The following is a 23,218-nucleotide window of genomic DNA, read 5'->3' as shown; positions in this document are numbered from 1 at the left end:
ATTTTCCTGTTTTATCCTAAAATGTCTTTTACTTATTATACTTTTCCATTTCGAGATGGATTTTTATATAACTGTATATTATCTGACGGAAATATTAGACATAGTGTATGTATATTCTGAAAATAAAATAAAATATTTATTAAATATTATAGTTAAAATATTATAAAAATAAAATAATGTCCTTTTAAAAAAATCTTATTTTCTATTTATATGAGATATTGGAAAAAAAGGAAGACGAGTTGCGAGTTGCGAAAGATTAGAGGGGTCATGTATCTTACCAAAAGCAAATTATATATAAGGGTAATTTAAAAAATAAAAGTTTAATCAGAAATGATGTATTATATATGAAAAAGGAAATTTTGTACAATAAATTAAGAATCCATATAGATGAAACATTTATTAATTTCATTAATAATAACTGTTTTTTAGAAAAAAATTATTTATTTCTTTTTACTGAAAGAATTACCTTCACCATTATTTTTTTCTATCAGTGGCGTTTTTTTTTTTTACCATTATTTTTTTCTATCAATGGCGTTTTTTTTTTCAAAGGAAAAGAATAGAAGAAAACAACAAAAAACACTCATGGGATTCATAGATCGGTCCTGTGTTTTCTTCTTGTTCTCAGTCACTCAGAGTGGAAGGTGTTGAAGATAGTGGAAATGGAGAGGGAAAGGGGAAAGAGACGGTGGAGGGTGAAACAGAAGGAGGACTTGGTTTCCCTTCTGCGGAAATCATGGTACCATTTGAGGTTGTCAATCCGACACCCCTCTCGGGTTCCAACCTGGGATGCTATTGTCCTCACTGCCGCTAGCCCCGAACAAGCTCAATTGTACAATTGGCAACTGGAGCGGGCCAAGCGCATGGGTCGGATCTCCCCGACCACCGTCACCCTCGCCGTACCCGACCCTCTCGGCTGCCGGATCGGATCCGGCGCCGCCACTCTTAATGCCATCCATGCTCTCGCCCTCCACTACTGCGACTCACAATCACCGACAAATGGTAATGGAAGTGACGATGCAGTTTCAGTTTTGGCGAAGAAGCATGTATTGTTGCTCCATGCTGGAGGTGATTCAAAACGGGTGCCGTGGGCAAATCCTATGGGGAAAGTGTTCTTGCCTCTTCCTTATTTAGCTGCTGATGACCCTGATGGCCCCGTTCCCCTCCTCTTTGACCATATTCTTGCGATTGCTTCTTGTGCAAGACAAGCTTTTGGAAATGAAGGTTATTCATCACTTCATATACTGTACACATATGAAACAGCTCTTGTCGGGACTTATTTCGAATAGTTTTATGTACATGCTTAAATTTCAGTTTTCGTGGGTACTTTCACTTCAAATGCAGCTCTTGTCTTCATTTTATTCATTGTAATTCAAAAAGTCAAAGCACTTTTATTCAAACTGACCATAGTTTTTTGCATGTGATGTGATTAATCATGACCAAAAAGTGAGGTTCAGACTGTTAACTTACAGAATTCTTTCAATCCTCATAGGTGGAATGTTAACCATGACTGGTGATGTTCTCCCATGTTTCGATGCATCCCTCGTGACTCTTCCTATGGACACTTCCTGTATCATCACTGTTCCGATCACCCTTGATGTTGCTGCAAACCATGGAGTAATAGTTGCGGCTGAAACTGAGCATTCAACTCAAAATTATGCAGTCAGTTTAGTTGATAATCTCCTGCAGAAACCTTCAGTGGAAGAGTTAGTTAAAAGTAAGGCAATTCTCACTGATGGTAGAACACTTCTTGATACTGGAATAATAACAGTCAGAGGTAAGGCGTGGTTGGAGCTTGTTACACTGGCATCTTCCTGTCAGCAGATGATTTCAGAGCTCCTAAAGAGCAAAAAAGAGGTATACGAAGTTGTTTGTTTAGTTTTAGAGGTAGAAAAGAAAACAGTAGAAAGTAATGTGAGAGATAAGTTTATTTACTTGACAAAAATACTTAGGGATTTTTTTTGTGCTCTACAATTTTTTTTTGCATTATAATTGAACCATTTTGTTTTGTTTGTTAAGGTCGAGAATGCCATTCAATTTAACTAGAGATATAATTATGCGGGACTTAATATCTGTTGCAAAGGCTTCTTTGCAAATCTGTATATGTATGGACTAATTGCAATATTTGGGAGGATCATGGAAGTGGTATCCTCCTCACGTTTTTTTCTTACATTCTGCAACATGATACAGTAACTGAGCATTATGCTGTCCTTTTGGCTACTTCTTTTCATACACTGATTTCTATTTTCCAAAACAGATCATAATTTTGTAAATGTTATAAATGCACCAGGGATCTTTCTATTCATTCCAGCGTTAATCATATCTTTGTCTAGTTTGGTCTGAGTGCTCCTAGAAGTTTTCTTTTTTAGTCTTCGACCGCATATTCCTACAACTACAAGCTCACCCGAGATACCTATTCCTTGGGCCATTGTCTTCGTTAGATACAATTTTTTTCTAGAGTTGCGACTCAAGGATCTTAAAACTTGTTTGGTAAAATGTGAAGGTAAATTATACAAATGCATTGTTGCGAGAGATCTCTATTAATCCTTTTATGTAATAATATTGCTTTTTCTTGGAAATTCTAACTCAGGTTAGTAGGTCCTACTGCAGTTACTTTGGTTCGATACCATGCTATAATGCTAGGTTTTCTTTCGAATATAACAAATTTTACTTAGCGATTATTTATTTATTTTTCCCATTTGGATAATTTGGTTATCGAACGCTTGCATCTTTCTAGATTCGTTGCTATTAATTTGTTAATGTTTCTTCAAATGAGCATTACAATTAACATAACTAATTTATAGTGTTATTTGAATAGCATGGAAATTTGTGCAATTGTTCCTACTGAAGCACTTGGTGCTCTAATTCATTTGTAGAACAATTGAGATATTTTATCTAAGAAAACTATTTATTGTCTAGATGAGTTTATATGAAGATCTGGTTGCTGCCTGGGTACCTGCAAAGCATGAGTGGCTAAGAAAGCGTCCTTTGGGTGAAGAACTAGTCAATAAATTGGGAAACAGGAAGATGTTCAGCTGCTGTGCCTGTATGTTAAGCCTAATTGCAATGTTATCTTTATCTGTGTTTCTCCTCTTATCTATCTGCACTGAAACTCATTTTTCCATTACAGATGATTTGTTGTTCTTGCATTTTGGAACCTCAAATGAAGTTTTAGATCACCTCAGTGGTGTTGGTTCAGAATTGGTTGGTAGAAGACATCTGTGTTCTATTCCAGCAACCACTGCATCTGACATTACGGCATCTGCTATTATTCTTTCTAGTAAAATTGCACCCAGTGTGTCAATCGGAGAAGATTCTCTCATCTATGATTCATCCATTTCTGGTGAAATACATATTGGCTCCTTGTGTATAGTGGTTGGTGTCAATATACCTGTTGACAACCTTTTAAGTATTGACAATTCAATCAGGTTCATGCTTCCAGATCGTCATTGTCTTTGGGAGGTTCCATTGATTGGAAATAGGGAGCGAGTTCTAGTATATTGTGGCCTTCATGATAACCCCAAAAGTTCACTCTCTAAAGATGGTACATTTTGTGGGAAACCTTGGAAGAAAATTTTACATGATTTGGGTATTGATGAAAGTGACTTATGGGGGTCTGCAGGCCCTGATGAAAAATATTTATGGAATTCAAAAATATTCCCCATACTTCCGTATGTTCAAATGATGAAGATTGCAATGTGGTTGATGGGATTATCCAATGAAAAGAGTGAATCCATGCTTCCTTTGTGGAAACATTCTCGGCGCATCAGTTTGGAAGAATTGCACAGATCTATCGATTTTTCAACTATATGCATAGATTCTAGTAATCATCAAGCTGATCTTGCAGCGGGAATTGCAAATGCTTGCATCAGCTATGGAATGCTGGGGCGCAATTTGTCACAATTATGTGAAGAAATTCTTCAAAAAGAGGGCTCTGGAATTCAAACATGTAAGGATTTCCTAGCTATGTGCCCCATAGTTCGGGAGCAAAACTCTAATATACTTCCCAAAAGTCGGGCATATCAGGTGCAAGTTGATCTTCTTCGTGCTTGCAATGAAGAAGAGACAGCTCGTGAGTTGGAGCCCAAAGTTTGGGCTGCTGTGGCTGATGAAACTGCTTCAGCAGTAAGATATGGATTCAAAGGTACGTACGTGTTTTAATTATGTCCCAAGATGCCATACACAAAACAAGTTTGCAAATAGTTTAGTGCATATATCTTGCATTCAGTTTTTTTGGAGGGAGAATAGGGAGGAAATGTAAAATATTGTGATTATTTTTATGAAATTAATATATAAAGGTTAAGGCTACTGAATGCCCAGTTTTTATACGAAGATCGATTAATGTAGTGTTAGAAATTTAGCTTCTATGCGCAATTCATGGTGAGTAATACTAATTTCTCAGTGTTTTCTCTCTATGTATTATTGTTACCTCGCAAAATACTGGAATAGAGTATCTATAAGAATGATTAATTCTATTCAGGATCATTTGACGCCAAAAGATTGGTAACAACTTCTTTTAAGTGAGTCTTTTCACTATTTGTAATATCACACTCTCCATGACTTTATATATGTGTATGAAATTATGAATAACAAGACAGTTACTTCTTAATTCATGCAACAAAATCAGATATATGAATGACTGAAGCTGAAATCTGTCTTTTCTGCAGAACATTTATCAGAGTCTCCTGGTAGCTGTTCAGGTCAGGAATTCCAGAATAACAGTCACAATGGCAGCATTCATCAGCCTTTCCATCCTAGAAAGGTAAAAGTAGAGTTACCAGTTCGTGTAGATTTTGTTGGGGGTTGGAGTGATACTCCTCCATGGAGCATTGAACGGGCTGGATGTGTTTTGAATATGGCAATAAGCTTGGACGGTTCTTCACCAATTGGCACCATCATAGAGACAACTGAAACAGAAGGAATATTAATTACCGATGATGCAGATAACCAGCTGTTTGTTGAAGATTATACATCTATTTGTGCACCATTTGATGGAGATGATCCATTTCGGTTGGTCAAATCTGCATTACTTGTGACTGGAATTATTCATGATAACATTCTTGTAGATATGGGCTTGCACATCAAAACATGGGCCAATGTCCCCCGTGGCAGCGGATTGGGTACCTCTAGTATCTTAGCTGCTACAGTGGTGAAAGGCCTTCTCCAGGTAATTGATGGGGATGACAGCACTGAGAATGTTGCTAGACTTGTTTTGGTGTTGGAGCAACTTATGGGTACAGGAGGTGGTTGGCAGGACCAGATTGGAGGTCTGTATCCTGGGATTAAATGTACTTCAAGCTTTCCAGGAATTCCTTTGAGGCTTCAAGTTGTTCCCCTCTTGGCTTCCCCTCAGTTAATTTCCGAGCTGCAGCAACGACTTCTTGTGGTATTTACTGGTCAAGTAAGTAAACAGTTTGTTTATGTAAATATACGTTTGGTATTCTTACACAGAGATCTCTGCATCAAAGAGACTCTTTTCAGTGTTATTTGTCATCTGATATTACCTATAAGCTTGTAGTAAGTTGATCTAACGATCTTTGGGTAACCGTGTTTCTGTAGATAGCATACAGGGAATCGTTTGTATGTGGGATGTTATTTTTTTGCTTTGTTTCCTTTCTTTTACAAACAACAGCAAAGTCTTGTCTCAAAATGTTCAATTTTTTGTGAGTTTAGTAAGTTTGTAGCTAGCGCTGCACTTCATTTAATTCAATAACTTCTATAATTAACTTTGATTTCTATTGTACGTTGAACTGTGTTTTGTAGGTTCGACTTGCACGCAGGGTATTGCAGAAGGTGGTTATTAGATATCTTCGCCGTGATAATCTTCTTGTATCAAGTATCAAACGCCTTGTTGAACTGGCAAAGATTGGGAAAGAAGCTTTGATGAACTGTGACTTAGATGAACTTGGTGATATCATGCTAGAAGCTTGGAGATTGCATCAGGAACTCGACCCTTATTGCAGCAACGAGTATGTTGATAGTCTCTTTTCTTTTTCCTCTCCGTACTGCTGTGGTTACAAGCTGGTTGGAGCTGGTGGTGGGGGCTTTGCTCTGTTGCTTGCAAAGGATGTACAGTGTGCCAAGGAACTGAGGCACAGGCTAGAACAGGAAAAACATTTTGACGTCAAAATATATGATTGGCAGATATTCCTATAATACATGGTAATACTACCGATATTTTGTTAGTTTTAGACTGTTGTATTGGTTTTTTATCAAATTTATTTTTCCATTCTCTGTAGATTCTACCCTATATATTGAATCAAGGTCCATTATCTTGAGATGATTATATGTCTTAATTGATTCCATCTTACTGAATAAGATTTTTAAGCAATTAATTAGTATGTTTTATTTATAATATTAAATGTTTTACTAGTGATTTTTTGTATTTTACCTGAACTAAAAAAATACGCAAACAGACTAGATATTTGGTAGTTAAAATTTATAGAAATTATCATGGTTCATGTTAAACACAAAATCAGATTTATGAAGTTATGGCCAAGCAACAGAACGACATATGGAATAATAACACAGAAATGGGAATTTGTTCTTTCTTCTAAAGTGAGTAGATGCCTATAGAAATAGATGTACAAATTTACAAATTACTTCAATTTTAACTTTGCCTGGATCTTCAGCTAAAGAAGGAATAAATACGGAGTGACCGATAGTTCCAAGGACATGTTCTATACTGAATTTTCTCATAATAAAAAATTGAAATGTATCCTATGATTGTTTAATTGTCTGTCATCATTTCATAATGTAACGAATTTATAGTATATAAATGAATGAATACAAATTTTATGCTATATATCAGTTTTATAAAATTAAATATTTACTGTCTATTAACTTTTACACAGGTGAGGTGCCTTTGGATATGGATATGGTCTCTCTCCTGTCTCTCATCCCTCTGCATCCTTCTCTCAAATTACGAAGGAATCGTAAAAGTAAGAGCTGTGACTTCAGATTATAACAGTGAAAATCCTGGAAAATCATACTTGACATAAATAACCACTAATAGACATACCGATTGAGCCTCCTTAATGATTCTGCTGCACACTAAAGAGTGAGAGAGAACGTGATAATCATTTTTCATCTTTGCCTATTATTCATCATTTCTTTGCAAAAGCAGTGACGTGAAGAAGAAGGGTGATAAAAATGGTGAAAAGGGAGGCAGGGGTATCACTTGCTCATGTGGCAAAGAATCCAAAGTCTGCAGAAACTTCTTCGCTTTTTCTTCTCTGCCATGTGACCCAACATGAAAAATTCGATACTTTATTGGAATACTGATACATCAATCAAACTGCATAAAATATAATCAGTAGTACATTTCAAAATGGTAATTGCATAAAAAAAACATAGACATAATTTTAATTATTGATGTAAATTATTTATGCATAAAATTTATATAAAAAAATTATAAATCTGGTTAAAATATAAATTTAAACACATATTAAGTATTAACATAGTACTTATTATCGATTTCAATACATACAGACATAATAAAATAATAAAATTCTTATCTTGCGTAAAAGCTATACATAAATTATATTAAAACTCCTTATAATTTTTATGAAATTCGCGTAATACTTCTCAATCTATTTTTAAGAAGCTCGTCTTATTTCTCAGTGCTATTCCAGTGTGTTGTTTCCTCAAAATAAGTTGTTTCCACTAATGCAGTATATTCATCCAGCATTGCTTTGGTTTCAACCCCACCAAAAAAGAGATAATCATCCTCTGTCTGTCTCCGGCTAAGGATTTAAGCAATAAAAAAGTGTTCATATAGTAAGCTAGGGTTGTCTGGACCACAAACTACACAAGAATCTCTCTTCCTACTTTTGATAAATGTTTTTCCACACACTTTCTTTAAAGAAGTTCTACACAGCCTCCTTCTTCCTCCCAATTTCGTGCCCAAACATTTTTACACTCCCAAGATAAGGTTAATGGCTTACTTAGTTTACAAGTTAATTTTAGCATCATGTAAAATCTTCGTATTTGCCATCTTGATTACTTATGAAGCCTTTTTATATTTCTTCTTGCAAGGTCGAAATATACTTAGAATGATTCTGCGAGAAATATTTTTAAACTTCTCCTTCAATCTGAAACATACTCTTTCTAACACCATTATGGTTTAGTATGATTTTGAGATGTATCAAGTAAAGATGTTTTCAAAGTACAAGTGCAGAGAGTACTCAAAAACATTCCAACCCTGAGTCAGATATTTGCGTCACAACAGTAAATTCTAGAATGAATACATATTAATTACTTCATGGACATTGTTATCTATAGTAGTTTCATAAACTTTTTTACCTAATTGAGTCTAATTCCCCTAAGTAGTTACCCTTGTTAAACAGTTTAGGATTTTGTTAATCTATGTTATATCTTAGTTTTCATGTCAATCAATAATTTTCTTGTAAGTCATATTTAATCCCCATCCAAACATTCAATCAAGATTAGGATTTTGTTAATCCATGTTATATCTTAATTTTCATGTCAATCAATAATTTCCTTGTAAGTCATATTTAATCCTCATCCAAACATTCAATCAAGATTGATGTATACTATTGCTAGGTCGAGATATCCATACCAATATGACTTCATCTTGAATTATCAAACTATTATAGTTAAAATGTCTTTCTCAATATTATTCTAGATTGACGAGATCATTCCAATCATGCTACTCTCATCTCATTTTCCTTCAAAAACATCAATATATACTTTAAGACGCTTTTATACCATTAAGATCCCTACAAGCTACCTTTCTTTATAAGAGTAGTTAGAACTTGTCAAGCAAGGATGAAAAGATAAGGGAACATGCCTCTATTGGAATCACGAGACTCATTCCCTTTTCAAAGATCTAGATAGAGAACCTTGCAGACTAAATGCACATACAAATCCATTTTTGACATAACACCTTTGATGTACACAGATTCCAAATGTTCCTAAATTTTAATCTTTTCAAAATTTTCATGAATTCTTTATAGACAGACACGGTGTAATGCATATAGTAACGGATATATATATTTTTTTAATTTAAGAAAACTATTTAAAAAATAAATCTTTAAAATATAAATCCAAAAAATAGTTTAAAATATGTTTCAAATAAAACTACACTTCAAACTACTAGCGAAAAGATTTATTCGTTATAAGGAAAATTCTAAGAAATCATAATAAACAATAAATGATTAAATAAGATTAATATGAGCAGAAAAATTGCGCTTCCAATATGTTTACGTTATCTATGAAACCCTAAGGATTCTTTGTGTATTACGTTAATAGTTTAATACCTAGACACCATTGTCCACGCCGGGTCAACTGTTAGGAGAAGAGTCCAAAAACCAAAAACCAAAAACTAGCCAAAGATTCATCATTATTAATCACCATCCGTCCATTCATAATCCACGATGATCATCATCATCGTCGCTATCGATATGTGCCCCAGAAACAACCTTTAACAAAGGTTGGTATTTGGATTGGGTGAGAGTAGTTGATCAGAAGGTTACCATCGATTGCCACACACACATTCCAACTCCACACTCAATTACGTTTGGTTTTCTGTTAATTTTCAGAACAACAATTAAATAATATTCTTGCCGTTGAATAATTAGGATTAGTGTGGGGCCAAGTCTAATATAATAAGAAAAGTGGCACTCTTTCTTTCTGGTCTGCTATGCTACAACCACTGAAGCTTGGAGCGGTGTTACGGTGACAGTGGCGAGTTTTAGAGTGAGAGTGAGAAATGGGTCTGATTTCTAACAGAGTGGAGAGACATGAGATCAAGCCTGGCGACCACATCTACACCTACAGAGCTGTTTTCACTTATTCTCATCATGGTCTTTCTCAATCTCTCTTTTTCCTCTCAAAATTAAATTTCATTTTTTTTTATTTGTCGATTTTATTTTATTTATTTGCAATGTGACTTCTTTGATCTATCTTTCAGCAATTGGGTTTCTGCATCGCCTCCTGCATTTTGTATTTTTTTTGTTTGCCCTTTTTCTGTTTGAGAAAAATATGTGTGATGTGTTTGCAGAATTGCAAGTGGGTCGATAATGATGTTGTTGTTGAAGGACCCCCGTCCTTCGCCACGGGGAAAGCGTTTGTTTTTGCTTTGTCAATTCAATTTGGGTTTCGTGATTTGTAAGAAAAAATTGTTCTTTTTTGACTTTCGATTGATGGGCGTTGGAGAGGAATTTTTTTCCTCTTCTTTCAATGTGTAAGTTTTTGTGTGATGTTTGCTGGGTCCCGTGACCCTTTTGTTTCCCCGACTCTTCTTGGTGTCCATGTCGTTGATTTTGGTTCCTTTACCCCCTGGTGGCTGGAACGGGACTCATTTTATTTGTGCATGTGCTGCTATCATTGCCACAATGAACATGTTTTGTTTAGCTTTATGTTTAGGAGGCATTGCAATAATTTGGTAACATTCAACATGGTGTCAAAGTGGCATTTTAAAGCAGAACGTGTATGGGATTGGTCATATGAAATGTGAGTAAATCAACTATGAATGTATTTTGCTGGATTAGGAGTTGTCTATGGTCCAATTGTTAAACATTAAGTATTCTCTGCACACAGTTGTAAATAGAGGAATGTAGATAGAATATTTTTGTTCGTTTTTCCTTGTTAAAGCGAGGAAGCAAAGCCCTCAATTAAACTAAACTTTCTTGCACTAGATGTAAATCAGACTTTGTTTGTTCGAAATTCAACATAATTACCTATGATTATGAGTGAAATGATCATTTGCAGATGTTCATATGGACTGATTGACGAGTATAGAGCGAATATCGTTCAGATTCCACTTAAACTAATCTAACTTAGTACCTTTGGGAAGGAATATTTGTCATGGAACAAATGCTGTGGCTCTGTCATGATAGTAACACTGCTACTGTAGAAATCATCTTTACAATTTCTAGAAATAAGTTTATAGTTCAATGAAAACCATCTAGTGGTTTTGGACGATGGGAGTTCTGTTTCAGGGGTAATGACTCTGCGTAGAAGACTGTTTTAACTCACCTAGTTGTCTTTATTTCCTTATTTTCATAACACTATAGGAGGGTTAACCCTGCCATCAGTGTGGTCTTTTTCTATTCTTACTAATGTAAGTAACTATGTTTATTATATAGAACTTAGGGTATCATTGTGTTAGCAGGGTATATAGGAAAATCTTTTTTCTCTGCCAAATGTTTGGATTATTATGTGAAATATCAAGTGTTTGTCTGTTTAAATGTTTCTCTATATGCCTTCATATCTTGTGAGACTCTTTTTATCGAGTTATACCTCTCATTGTAAGTTTTCAAGGAAGATGATGCAGCCAAATGGCTGGGGAATATATCTTGGCATCAAGATATACGGCATAACTAAATTCAGAATGGCTTTAGAAAATGTTGTATATTGAATCAATCTTAAATTTAACTTACATTAAATCTAAATACCATACAGGCATTTTTGTTGGGGGAAGCAAGGTTGTACATTTCAGACCTGAAAGAAACTTAAAGTCAATTCCTGAGACATCATCAAACTTGGATGATCCAACATCCCACCCATGTCCAACCTTTCCTGACTGTGGATTCAGACAGCCAAACAGTGGTGTAGTTCTTTCTTGCTTGGATTGCTTCCTTCGAAATGGATCTCTATACTGTTTTGAGTATGAAGTTTCACCCTCAGTTTTCCTCACCAAAATAAGGGGTGGCACATGCACTACTGCATCATCGGACCCATCAGAGACTGTTATCCATCGAGCAATGTATCTTCTTCAAAACGGCTTTGGTAATTATGATGTTTTTCAGAACAATTGTGAGGATTTTGCCCTGTACTGCAAAACCGGTCTTTTGATCCAAGACAGGCAAGGGGTTGGAAGAAGTGGCCAAGCCTCTTCTATCATTGGTGCCCAATTGGCTGCATTGATTTCTTCTCCCCTCAAGTTGCTAATGCCAAGTCCTGTTGGTGTTGCCACTGTAACAGCAGGAATGTACTGCATGAGCAGATATGCAACTGACATTGGTGTCAGAAGTGATGTGATTAAGGTTCCGGTTGAAGATTTGGCAGTGAACCTTAGATGGAATTGTCCTGAGGAGGAGGTCGCTGAAAATGAAACTTCAGACGGACAAATTACTACCAGATGATTCAGCATTGCACTTCCTTCTCTTATGCACATAAAACTGCATCGTGTCTCATTGTTACTGATACACCAGTTCATACCAGATGTGTCTTCATGCATGTTACATCTTCTGTAAGACAAGACTCGATGGTTTCTTTCTCATTCCTTGCCGTAATTGGTGTCTTTCTAGTTATTCAAGTTGTGCATGGGATGAAATTGCAATAATATTACTTACAGTAGTAACTATTATCTGATGTGTTCCTTTGGATAATTTTTCTTTTGATTGCCCATAATGCAACATTTACCTACAATAGTGATTGAACCATCGTGTGCAACTGTGTTGTTAATCGTGCTTTTGAGGTGTTTCTCTACGATGAAGATATTCGTTATGTTTAATGATATGGTAACACTGTGGGTTTTTGTGTTGAAAGTATATGATGTTTAATTTATCCAGGACTACTTTTATGTTTGATAGGAGGCGGCTTTTAATATGGAAAATAATATTTTAACTATTAAATTTTGACAATTTTTTCTTACAATTTTAGATGATATATTTTATATAGTTTTCCATTTTTTTATTTTCAATATTCTAAAACTACTTACAAGATGATACATCATATTGTAATAGAAAGTTGTCAAAATTTAATAGTCAAAATATGATTGTCTTTTTAATATACACCACACTGCTGCTTAATTCCAAATTGTTTCATGTATATAATAAATAGTAAAAACGTGTTGGTAGGTAATAACAGTTGTAACAGTTATAGTTAGGGACATCTAAAAACCTTAAATTAAAATATTTCCAGAATATCTCAGTTTCCACTTAGTATATGGCACCACTAACGAATTTAGATTTTTGTTGATTTTTTTGTGCTGTTTTTTTATTGTATCTTCCTAATATACTAATTATTACTAATTTTAACATTTTAAAATATATTAAAAAATATTTAAAATATTAACATAATTTATTTTTAATGCTCAATAAAAAATAATACCAAAAAAATTAGTAAATAATCTGACTCTACACCACCGACACTCTCAAAAGACTTTGTCACTGTGTTCTGAAAGCGATGTTAAGTCAAACAAAGCAGAAATTTACAGGGATAGAAAATGAAAAGCACTAATCCGTTATATGTTTGGTGAGATGGTGATCGTTATATGAAAGATAGCAGTACATGTAAAATTAGTATTTAATAGGAAGTTGTTACATAGATAGGTAATCCCTATTATTTAGAAAACCACTTTTTCAAAACAAAAATGGTTAAAATTTCGTAATGTCAGTTATTATAATAACTATTGTTTAATCAGACTAAAATGACATTTGTATCATTTTTAATAATGAATGTCTAATATTTTTAATTTTTAAGTAATGAATCTTTTGAGAAATAATTATTTGGGAGATAAAACATATATGAGTTCAATTATACATAAAGAATTGTTACAATTTCTAATAAAAGACATTAAGACAGGGATTTTATTTTTAATCTGAAATGCATTTAAAAAAATTGCATTCCAAACTATATTCTAGAATATATAATTTAAAATGGTTTTTCAGAAATACAATCTAAATTATATAATCCGGAGTGCATTTAAAACCATATATCATGGATTGTACAGTTCAAAAAGTATTTCTGGATTTCAAAATATAATTTGGACTACACACTCTGAAATACATCTAAAATAAAAACTTCTTCTTCTCCTTCCTCTCCCCATGGTTCTGTGAGTTCGGTCGAATGAAAGTGGAGAGTAAAGATGGTAAAGGTGTGTTGGACGACGCAGATGAAGGAAAAATTTGTGCAAAGATGGATGTGAAGAAAAACGGAATGAAGGTAATGATGAACGGGTGAAGAAGATGAAGACGGAGGTGCAGCAATGTGGATGCCAGGATGAGATTAGAAAAGAAGATGACGATGGAGTGCAGAGAGTAAAATGTGGAACATAAATTTTATCGGGGTCCAGAAAGAAAAAACGAGGCATAGGAAGAAGCGGCCCAATATAGATCCCAAATTCATTTATAAGGTTTAATTATATTAGTCATACGTGAAAAATTAAAATGTGTCCATTAATTATTTTACCTTTTCTTTTTAAGTGTTTTTTCCAGATTTTAGAAGAGTGTGTGTTTTCAAAGTCATCTACATTTCAAAAATTAATTTTAAGAGAGTTTGTGTTTTGAAGGCTAAATATTTCTTTTTGAAATAATTTTATATATATATATATATATATATATATATATATATATATATATATATTAGTGTAAATATATATATTGTGTATATATTTTTTAAGTATGTATGATAGTGATGATATTATAATATTAAATTAATATATAAAATAAATTTATATTATTAAGAATAGACTAAATGGAGAAAAAAATACTGATGAATAGAGAAAAAATTATTATAAAGACAATTTTATAAAAGATATATAAAAGTAACTGATATTTTTTAAAATAATAAATAAATATTTTATTATAAATTTTAAAATAAAAATAATAATTATAAATACAAAATAAAAAATTCTTAAAAATGTTACACTTAAAAAGTGAAATAAAAGTCTTACATACACGATTTCGAAGTCTTACACTTAAAAGTGAAATAAAAATTTCTCAAATTAGTCCTCAAACGTTATGCGATCGTACAATGTCCTATCAAAATTATAACTAATAACAAAAAACTATGAAGATGGATTCGTTTGTCCTATCTTCTTAAGATAATAATAAATTAGCTAAAAATAAAAAACAAACCATAACGAAAGTAAAGTTAAGAAACATTTTTATAAATATAGACGTTAAAATGAGTTTTAATTCATGAGCTAATTCAGCTTATCATGGATTCAAATTAGGTTGAGTTAAGAAAATTTTATTTTTTTAGAAGAAGAGTTGAACTGAAACCGACTTACTTAATCTACGGGTTCAAGTAGGGTTGAAGATAGGTTGATCCACAACCCACCAACAATAATACTATTAACTTTTTTTTACAATTTAAAAAAATTATAATAATTATTTACTACTTTTAATCATATAGGTTCACAATTTGATATTTTCAAATACTAGAATGTTGCTCAATAATATTTGAATAATTTGAATGTTTGATTTATTTGTTTTTAATTTATATATGTTGATACTTTAATCTTTAACTACTATTTTTATATTATTATTTTGAGAATTAGGCGAACACTTTGAGTAAATTGTTATAAAAGTAAATTGAGTCAATTCACTTTCATTCTAATGCAATCAATATTTAAAATAAATTGCAAAAAAAAAAAGCATTTGTAAGTGAGTCAACCCACTAATCCTTCAACTCATGGTGAGTCGGGCCATGTTAGAAAGTTTTTGACTCACCAAAAAATGAGCTAAGTTGAGCTGGCCCATTTTTAGCTCAACTCTTGGTGAGTTAACTCGTGTGAGCATGGTTTGGCTCACTTTCACACCGCTACTTAGAAACGATATGATGTACCTTGATTTTTTTTTCTTTTCTTAGAGAACAATTCAAAGTAATTGTTGTTAAAAGTTTTCAAAGGGTTTTCACTAAAAAATAGCTATTATTGTTTTTACTAAAGAAAATATTTCATTAACAACTAATTATAGTAATAAAAACTTGTTAATCACTATAGTGATTAATTTAGATACCAATTTATAAAATAAAAAATGATCGGTGACTAAAATAGTCATTATTATGAATAAAATATTATAATTGGTCATTAAATTGTTTACTAATTTAGAAACCACTCATTTGGTAGAAAAACTTTGGTAGCTAAAGTTTAGTGACCAAATCTCCTTTGATAACTAAATTTAAAAAAAATAATTATTATTTTTGTATTCATAATAGTGACTATCTTAGTAACCAATAATTTTTTATTTTGTAAATTGGTATTTAAATTAGTTAGTATAATAACTAAAAAAATTTTGTTACTAAAATTGGTTGTTAATGAGACAATTTTTTTTAGTTGTAATATCAAATCTTAAAACTTTAAGATTTAATGTCTATGGATAACTATTTTTTTTCAACTCATATGTTACTATTCTTCATCAGCTTGGACTTCAAATGTCATCACTTTCCCATTCTTACCCGTACCTACTTACCATCTTAAAAAAATTAAAACCATGACTTGTAATAAAGGTAAAATTGAATGTTAATACGAGAAAACTAGCCCATTGTACTACTTGTACATTATATATTTTTGACATATATAAATGTTTTTTTAGAAAATTATATATCTTATCCCCTTGGATTATTTATTATTTTTTTTTACTTTTATTTTTGGAAGAAAGGGGAATCTCACTTGTTGTAATTATATATTAAAGGGAAAGATCAATCATTAAAGTAGCTCCGAACATTATGTAATATTTAATGGGAGTCAAGAGATTAATAATAATATTTCTATTTTATTTTATTTTATTTTAGAGTTTAATCAGGATTATAAAATTATCTTTGTATTTTGGTCATTAAAAAAAGCCTTTTAGTTTTAACTAAATTTGGCCCAGCTTATAAATTGTAGCAATAAAATAAATCAGAAACACTTTTGTCTGTTTGGGGACTTTCTTGACGGTTAGGTTAGGTTAGGTTCTTTGTTTTCTGTCTACCTTTCTCTGTACTTGCATGACTCCCTCAGACTCAAACTATTTCTAATATAAGCTTTATCCATGATTGCCACCTTTCAATGTTCTTCCTCACTTTACTGTTGAACATATAATTTCAATATTTTCAACACTTAATTTAAATTTTAATTTATTATCTGTAAATACTCTAAGTTAACACAATAATTAATCCATGATGTGTTAAGATATTCATAGGAGAAATGAGTCACGAATTTCTCTAAGCATTTTTGTGTAGAGAAAGTCATAAAAATAATATTTGTTCTACCTTTTTTTCTTCTTCCCTCTTGTAAGGTGTATTATGAGTTGTTGAAGTTAGGGGAAAAAACGGAACGGTGTGGAAAGAACATTTTGATTTTGAAATATATTGGTAGACACCCCAAAAGTATATGGGAGAAGAAGAGAGAGAGAGAGAGACATAGACGTTTAGAAAAGTTGCTTTGTCTGCCAATAGAAGTTACTGGAAGTGAAAATCATGAGCTATGATGGCAAAAAAATAATACTTAATTAGTCGTCGACATGTGAAGGCATTGACCAAGCTCAATGAAATCATTTCCACTTGAACCAAGCAAGGGAATGTTTGAGGGTCCCACTTACGAAACACCCAAACAATTTTATTTTCTTCACTATAATTAAATTCGGGTAATGGATTACACAAAACATCATCATCACTTATGCTAAAATAAATAACCAGCAAATGGTTGTGCATTGATTAATTAGTGTTTGGTTGGGGCAGGTAATCAAGTTTTCAAGGTTAATTTGAACAACTTAGTTTATTAAACACATGTTGACCCGTGCTGTTCAAATGCATGCGCTTAACTAATAAATACATAATTACAGATCAAGCTTGCATTACAAAGCACCTAAAATTAATTAATATACTCCTTTCTTTTTCAGTTTTCCTTTGATATTATTCTTCCCAAATAATTCCACCAAGTGCTTTCATAGTTGGAAGAATCTCAGATGTGATAATATAGATATCAAAGATGACAAACCCACTAGTTTTTGCAGACACATATTGAAATAGGAAAGATCACACAAACCACTATCACAACACAATCAATCAAATACATGTATAATTATGGTTACAAACATGAGTATCCGAGTCTTTCCTTAATCATCGAAAGTCATTTCGACCAAATCTTTGAAACCATGCATACATCAATAAAGGTGATATATATCTACTCCTGACAGAAGAATACTGAATACAGGCTATTGCATGACCTGAACAAAATTAGACCCTATATTCACCTCTTCTTCTATCTACCTCTCTGTCTAAATGGAAAAAACAAGCACCAAAATCCTCACATTGCTCCCATACAAACGTAGCAGTAGTATACAGAACAGAGTAACCAGATGTATCCTATTGTTAGTGATCTGAACAACTTCAAACAAATAGATCGTAGCGATTCACGTGAGAAAGGATAAAAAGAAAGAAAACAATGCAGGTTTGATCCATGTCTTTTTCGTTACTTAATTACCATGATGAACCTTCTCCGATGATTCCAGACCAGTATCCAGTTGGATTATTTCCTTGTTCTTTATTGTGTTCAACTTCAACACCTGCAGAAAGGTGCTTGATGTCTCCGAAAGGGAACAAAAGCCTGCCGCCGCCACCGTTCTCTTGAACCCCGCCGTGTGATCTATTTCCAAACCCATCAACCGAAAAGCTAAGGTTTGGTTTAATTTCTTGCATGGGGTAGATCGGTGTGTAAAGTGAATCTGAGCTTGGCATGAAGGAATTAGGAGCATAAGGATTCAAACCCCTAGGCAACATGCCATATGTTGGTGAAAGAGAAGTTGGAGCAGAAGAAGGGCTATGGTGGTGACTAGTATTGTCACCACCAATTTCAAGTTTTGGCATCTCAACATATTGGGACATGCCATGATACTTGTCCATAGGAAAAGCCAAATTAAGGTCATGGACTCCTTGCATTTTAGGGTTTTGGGAAGAAATAGCGGAGACTGAAGAGAGGCTTGGTGGATTCAAATCAGGAACCTTTGATGAGGTGGCCTTCTTGTTCTTCCTGGAGCCACCTCCAACGGGGACGTTTCTGAGAGAACCACCTTCTGTCCAATACCTTCTACAAGTCTTGCAGAAGTATCTTGGCTGTGTGAGGCTGTAATTGTTGTAATAGCAGAACTTTGTGTTCGTTGAACTGCACCTTGGACAATTCAATTGCTCTTGCGGTTTTGCTTTCTTCTCTAACGATGATGGTCTTGGACCTATTTCTTCCATGTCTCCTCACTGGTTCAACCTCCTAACACACCCAAAAGAGGTTATGATCGAGTACGTGTGTTCTTTTCTCACAATGATTCATACAGACAAAAAGAATTTCAAGAGCACGACATCGTAATTTCATTACACAAAAACAGATTGAAGAGATAATTATTAAGGCAGTCAAAACAAGAGAGGAATGAGTAAACTTAACGAATCAATAATAATACAAATTAGTAATCCTTTTCAAACCTGCTATGTATTTGACAATAATTATCACACGAGGAAAAGAAGGTAAAGAAGGGCAAAAGTTAAAGCAGTGGCAGCGCTTTTCATGTTTAGGATCCGATCGCAACCTTTTTTGGTAGAAAAGGAGAAGGTAGGAACAAATTGTACCTTATGCTTTGAATACCATCTCCCAGATATAGCAACAAATTTAAAATAAAGATTCAAACAAATCTTAGCTCTAATAGAACTTCATGTTCGGGTCAGCTTTTAAGCAAACTAAACCTCGGAATGAACAGCTCAAAGTCGTGCATTAAGGAAAAGACAAGAGAAAAAACCAACCACCGTGTTTTGCCGAGTGAACGGTAGCCATGAATAATTCAGAGAGAAAAGACAAAGAAAAAGCAACGAAGATTATATGAGAGAGAGAAAGAGTTCACCTTGTTTGTCTGCAGCTGCGCTTTAGAGCAAGAAAGAATGTTTTAGTTTGGTTGTGGAATGGCTTTATCTGCTGGCTTGTTACTTTATGAACGATCAAAAAGAAAAAAAATAAAATTAAAAAAAAAGTTTTAGAAGAAAATGTGTCAGTTTTGACTATACTTGCAATTCCTCTTCTTTAATGATGTTTTAGCCTTTAGGACTCCCTATAATTTTTTAATGTCGACAAATTCCTTTTCCTTTCCTATTAATTCCATGTTGATTTTTTTTTTGTCTGCTTTTGATTAATTTTATGTGGTGGAATAATGAATATGTATAGTGTGGTCATGGATGGATTTTTTCCTTTTTTAACGATATAGACTCCTCACTAATGCTTCTATTGTCAAACCTTCTTTTTCTCTAATCAAGGACCACCTTTGAATAGATGTGATTTTTAGGTTTATCAAAGAGATTAATGTATGTGAATGTTTTCATTCCTGCCTTTGTTTAATTATCAAAGATGCTTTTGCTTCAATTAATAAACTTTCTACAGGTTTTCAGCAGTACACACTAGGGTTTGCTTGCAATGCGATCAAACATTCGATTCTCCTTCGTCGGCTTCAATTTTCTTTCATCTATTGTGAACTGTCTATGCCAGAGACAACTTTCAAATGTTTTAGTGCTGATTAACTCCAAAACCTGGCCAATTAACAGCTAAAATATGTGATGAAACAAAAAGTTGCAAATTAATTAACCACTAAGCAACATAGGATACTCATAAGTTCATAACACCATAATCAGAAAAGCGATATGTTTTATAGTTTATCAATTATAGATCTACTTTAATCTTTCTCCTGAAAAAAAAAATTAAACAATGAATGTACTATATATTTTGACATAATGTCGGCTTAATATAAAGCATACATAAATATTTTATTTTTATACTCACTTCATATATATATAAATTTATCTTCTGAAAACTGAATTTTTAAAGTAGAAAGTATCAGCATTCAATGTAATATATTACTATGCATAAATTAAAGTTATCGTGTCATTTGGGGCATTGGTGAAGTCCTACTCATAACACGATGGTCTAAAATAAAACAAATTTAGTAATTCTGAGAATGTTGACACAAAGTACGTATTCCACTGATCTTATTTTGCTACTTTCTCATTAAAAATAATAATATTAATATAAATAAAGCCAAACATACCCAAAGTGTTTCGAAGTCTTTTGGAGGAAACTAATTCTTTTTGTCTACATTCTGTAATTTATGAACTCCAGGTTCCCCACATGAGGTGTCTTTAGTCTCTTAGATACCTTTGTAAACAACCCTCCTCCACTTGAAAGAAAAGGGAAAAAGTATATTTAGAAAACAACTTACCCCTTTGTTTATTTCAAAGTAAAATACAGGAAATATGAATGAAGATAACTGCTAAAAGATAAAAAAAAAAAAGTTTAATTTACACGTAATTCTAGTATAAAAAATTACATTATCAATTAATAAAAAAACATGACTTTTCAAAACTTATTTAAGCAATAAATTTGGTATTTATAATGTGTGATCGGAGGAGTAAAAGTTATTTGCATTGCTCATAGACACACCAGTTACACAAACAAAAGAAAAATACTACGTTTTAGTATTCATATAAAAACCTGTTTTTTAATTGACAGAAAATGAGTTTATACTTATATATTGTTTATCTTTTTTCATTTCTAATAAGTCTTTAACTTACCTTAAATTCTTAAGAAATAGAATGAATAAAAGTTTAATTTTTGTGTTAAATTTATTTTATAATTTATATAAAATATTTTTATATTAATATTGTTATTTCCTAACATCCAAACGAGTGAAGAGAAATTTCACCATTTCTATATCTCTTATATATCTAAACAACACACTTTTAATGTCTATTCTAAGTTTGCAATATTTTGTTTCATCAGTATTTCACTATGAATCAAAATAGTAAATCACAAGAGTTAATTGTTAGGTTCTTTACCTAATACGAATGAATTATCAGTACTTAAAAAAACGTGTAAAGAATATACTAAAGAATTTATTTTAAAATCATGTTAATTAATAAAATTGCCACAATTTATGTAAATAATTATTATAGAAATTAATTTGAATTTTTTAATTTTTTATTTCTAGAAAATATATTTTATAACTAAACTTTCACAAATATATCAATAATTATAAATTTCTAGTTTATCCCACCATAAGAGAGATAAAGATAAAGTATAATTGAGTTTCAAATCTGTTGTGAGATCTTGTTGATATTAACTTTAATGTAAAATAATGGGGTTACTTTTTTATTGGTTAATTCGAGATGCATTGAATAATGAAATTGTCATATGCTTGTCGATAGCTTTCACAATTTCACTTAAAATCTAGGGTTTAGGGTTTAAAATTTTAGGATGATTAAAATTTTTTTGTCATCATCATTAATTTAAGTCACCGTGATAATTTTTCGTTATCCAACATATTTTAATTAAATAACTAAAAGTAACTTAATTATAGTTATACAGTAAATGTAATATTGCTTTATATTAATATCAAAATCTCATAATTTTTTAATGTATAAAAACAACTAAGCTAAACAAAGGAGTAAAATAACAACTATATCACCCACGAATAAATTAAATAAAAATAGCTCACTTGAAAAATATAAAAATTTGAAGTCTAAACAAATTTAATCGAAGATATTCAAATTGATTAAGTACTTGAAATTTAATTAAAGTTTTAGGTAACTAGATGAGGTGATTATAAATAAAAGTTCAAAAGGTAAGTAAGTCTTTTTTCATCATTATAATCTATTTTTTGGTTTTTTAAAAATATTTAAAAATAAATAAAAAAATTTCATTTATTAAATGGAAATAAGTAATAAAAAATTGTATAGAGAAATTATTTTAGTAATCGAAAAATAAATACCCAAGATTAGCATAAAAGCAGTAGCATAAGTGGACTAGTTGGTGTTGGTATTTGCATCCATAGTTGAATATATATTTATGCATGTGATCACTCACTTCCTACCAAAAAAAAAACATGTATCACCATCTTAACCACCACAACAAGATTAAGCATAACGTCAACTTACAGCAATTTAATTTAGGACATTATCAATGTCATTAAGATTCAATTAAAAACTTATTACCGATCATAATGGGGTATATTAAAGGTTAAAGAATGAAAAATAATAGAATTCTTTTAAGTAATGAATAATTATATATATTTGTTACTATTTTGAAACCATTTACTGAAATAAATTTCACTTACCAATGTCAAGATTTTAATTCATGCACACACAAAAAGGCATCACTATGTAGCTGATCTCTTAAAATTAGGTTTGACAATTTAGAACGATAAGATGAAATTAGGTAGTGCGCACCGTTTTAAGTAGGTAGCGTTCTAAGGGTATGCACCTTACCACCAAAACCGTGTGAACTTTTGTGTGCATTTTAAAACGTGAGGAAATTAGTTATTTCTATTTAAATGTTTTTTTTTTTTGGATTAAGCAATGTGCTTGAATAACATAGTTGTAATATCTCCAAAAGTTATATATAACTAGGCAATCTCGTAACATCAAATATAACGTATATAAATATTTCGATATAATATGAAAGATTTTATATAATATTTCAAATAAACGAATTCACAAATCAAAATATACAATAAATAAC

The 23,218-nt window shown here is 32.1% G+C and overlaps 3 protein-coding genes across 6 annotated transcripts; 2 read left to right on the top strand and 1 right to left on the bottom strand.

Moving 5' to 3' along the window:
• Window positions 1-573: 573 nt before the first annotated feature.
• FKGP (L-fucokinase/GDP-L-fucose pyrophosphorylase) lies at window positions 574-7,328 on the top strand. The gene is made up of 7 exons (XM_028076305.2): window positions 574-1,221; window positions 1,490-1,854; window positions 2,917-3,043; window positions 3,128-4,141; window positions 4,665-5,398; window positions 5,761-6,159; window positions 6,852-7,328. Exons 1-6 carry the CDS (start codon window positions 660-662, stop codon window positions 6,151-6,153), a joined length of 3,195 nt encoding a protein of 1,064 aa, XP_027932106.1. The 5' UTR covers window positions 574-659; the 3' UTR covers window positions 6,154-6,159; window positions 6,852-7,328.
• Window positions 7,329-9,328: 2,000 nt separating this feature from the next.
• LOC114188935 (protein LEAD-SENSITIVE 1-like) lies at window positions 9,329-12,404 on the top strand. Its single transcript, XM_028077607.2, has 2 exons — window positions 9,329-9,824; window positions 11,425-12,404. Exons 1-2 carry the CDS (start codon window positions 9,731-9,733, stop codon window positions 12,105-12,107), a joined length of 777 nt encoding a protein of 258 aa, XP_027933408.1. The 5' UTR covers window positions 9,329-9,730; the 3' UTR covers window positions 12,108-12,404.
• A 5,318-nt stretch (window positions 12,405-17,722) lies between these two features.
• On the bottom strand, window positions 17,723-19,715 carry LOC114188239 (dof zinc finger protein DOF3.7-like). 4 transcript variants are annotated; one of them, XM_028076808.2, is made up of 2 exons: window positions 19,560-19,715; window positions 17,723-18,937 (listed from the first exon to the last, which is right to left on the bottom strand). In XM_028076808.2, the coding sequence occupies exon 2, from the start codon at window positions 18,913-18,915 to the stop codon at window positions 18,154-18,156; it is 762 nt and encodes a 253-aa protein (XP_027932609.1). In that variant the 5' UTR covers window positions 18,916-18,937; window positions 19,560-19,715; the 3' UTR covers window positions 17,723-18,153. The 4 variants fall into 4 exon arrangements, with proteins under 4 accessions (XP_027932609.1, XP_027932610.1, XP_085530436.1 ...); XM_028076809.2 differs by having other exon boundaries at window positions 19,462-19,566; XM_085674310.1 differs by lacking the exon at window positions 19,560-19,715 and adding an exon at window positions 19,147-19,553.
• Between the last annotated feature and the right edge of the window lie 3,503 nt (window positions 19,716-23,218).

This window comes from Vigna unguiculata, chromosome 6, assembly GCF_037176805.1.
Source record: "Vigna unguiculata cultivar grain cowpea cultivar isolate G323 ecotype 2 chromosome 6, ASM3717680v1, whole genome shotgun sequence".
NCBI lineage: Eukaryota > Viridiplantae > Streptophyta > Magnoliopsida > Fabales > Fabaceae > Vigna > Vigna unguiculata.
Note: the sequence above shows the minus strand (reverse complement) of the source record. Positions and strands in the feature narration are given on the sequence as shown.

What these genes read in the sequence shown, in the direction of transcription:
- FKGP (XM_028076305.2), top strand. Translation starts at nt 660, where the DNA reads ATGGAGAGGGAAAGGGGAAAGAGACGGTGGAGGGTGAAACAGAAGGAG. An exon ending in TCCTAAAGAGCAAAAAAGAG is followed by an intron (nt 1,855 to 2,916) that starts GTATACGAAGTT and finishes TTTATTGTCTAG; the next exon opens with ATGAGTTTATATGAAGATCT. An exon ending in TTGTGGTATTTACTGGTCAA is followed by an intron (nt 5,399 to 5,760) that starts GTAAGTAAACAG and finishes TGTGTTTTGTAG; the next exon opens with GTTCGACTTGCACGCAGGGT.
- LOC114188935 (XM_028077607.2), top strand. Translation starts at nt 9,731, where the DNA reads ATGGGTCTGATTTCTAACAGAGTGGAGAGACATGAGATCAAGCCTGGC. An exon ending in TTTCACTTATTCTCATCATG is followed by an intron (nt 9,825 to 11,424) that starts GTCTTTCTCAAT and finishes AATACCATACAG; the next exon opens with GCATTTTTGTTGGGGGAAGC.
- LOC114188239 (XM_028076808.2), bottom strand. Translation starts at nt 18,915, where the DNA reads ATGGAAGAAATAGGTCCAAGACCATCATCGTTAGAGAAGAAAGCAAAA.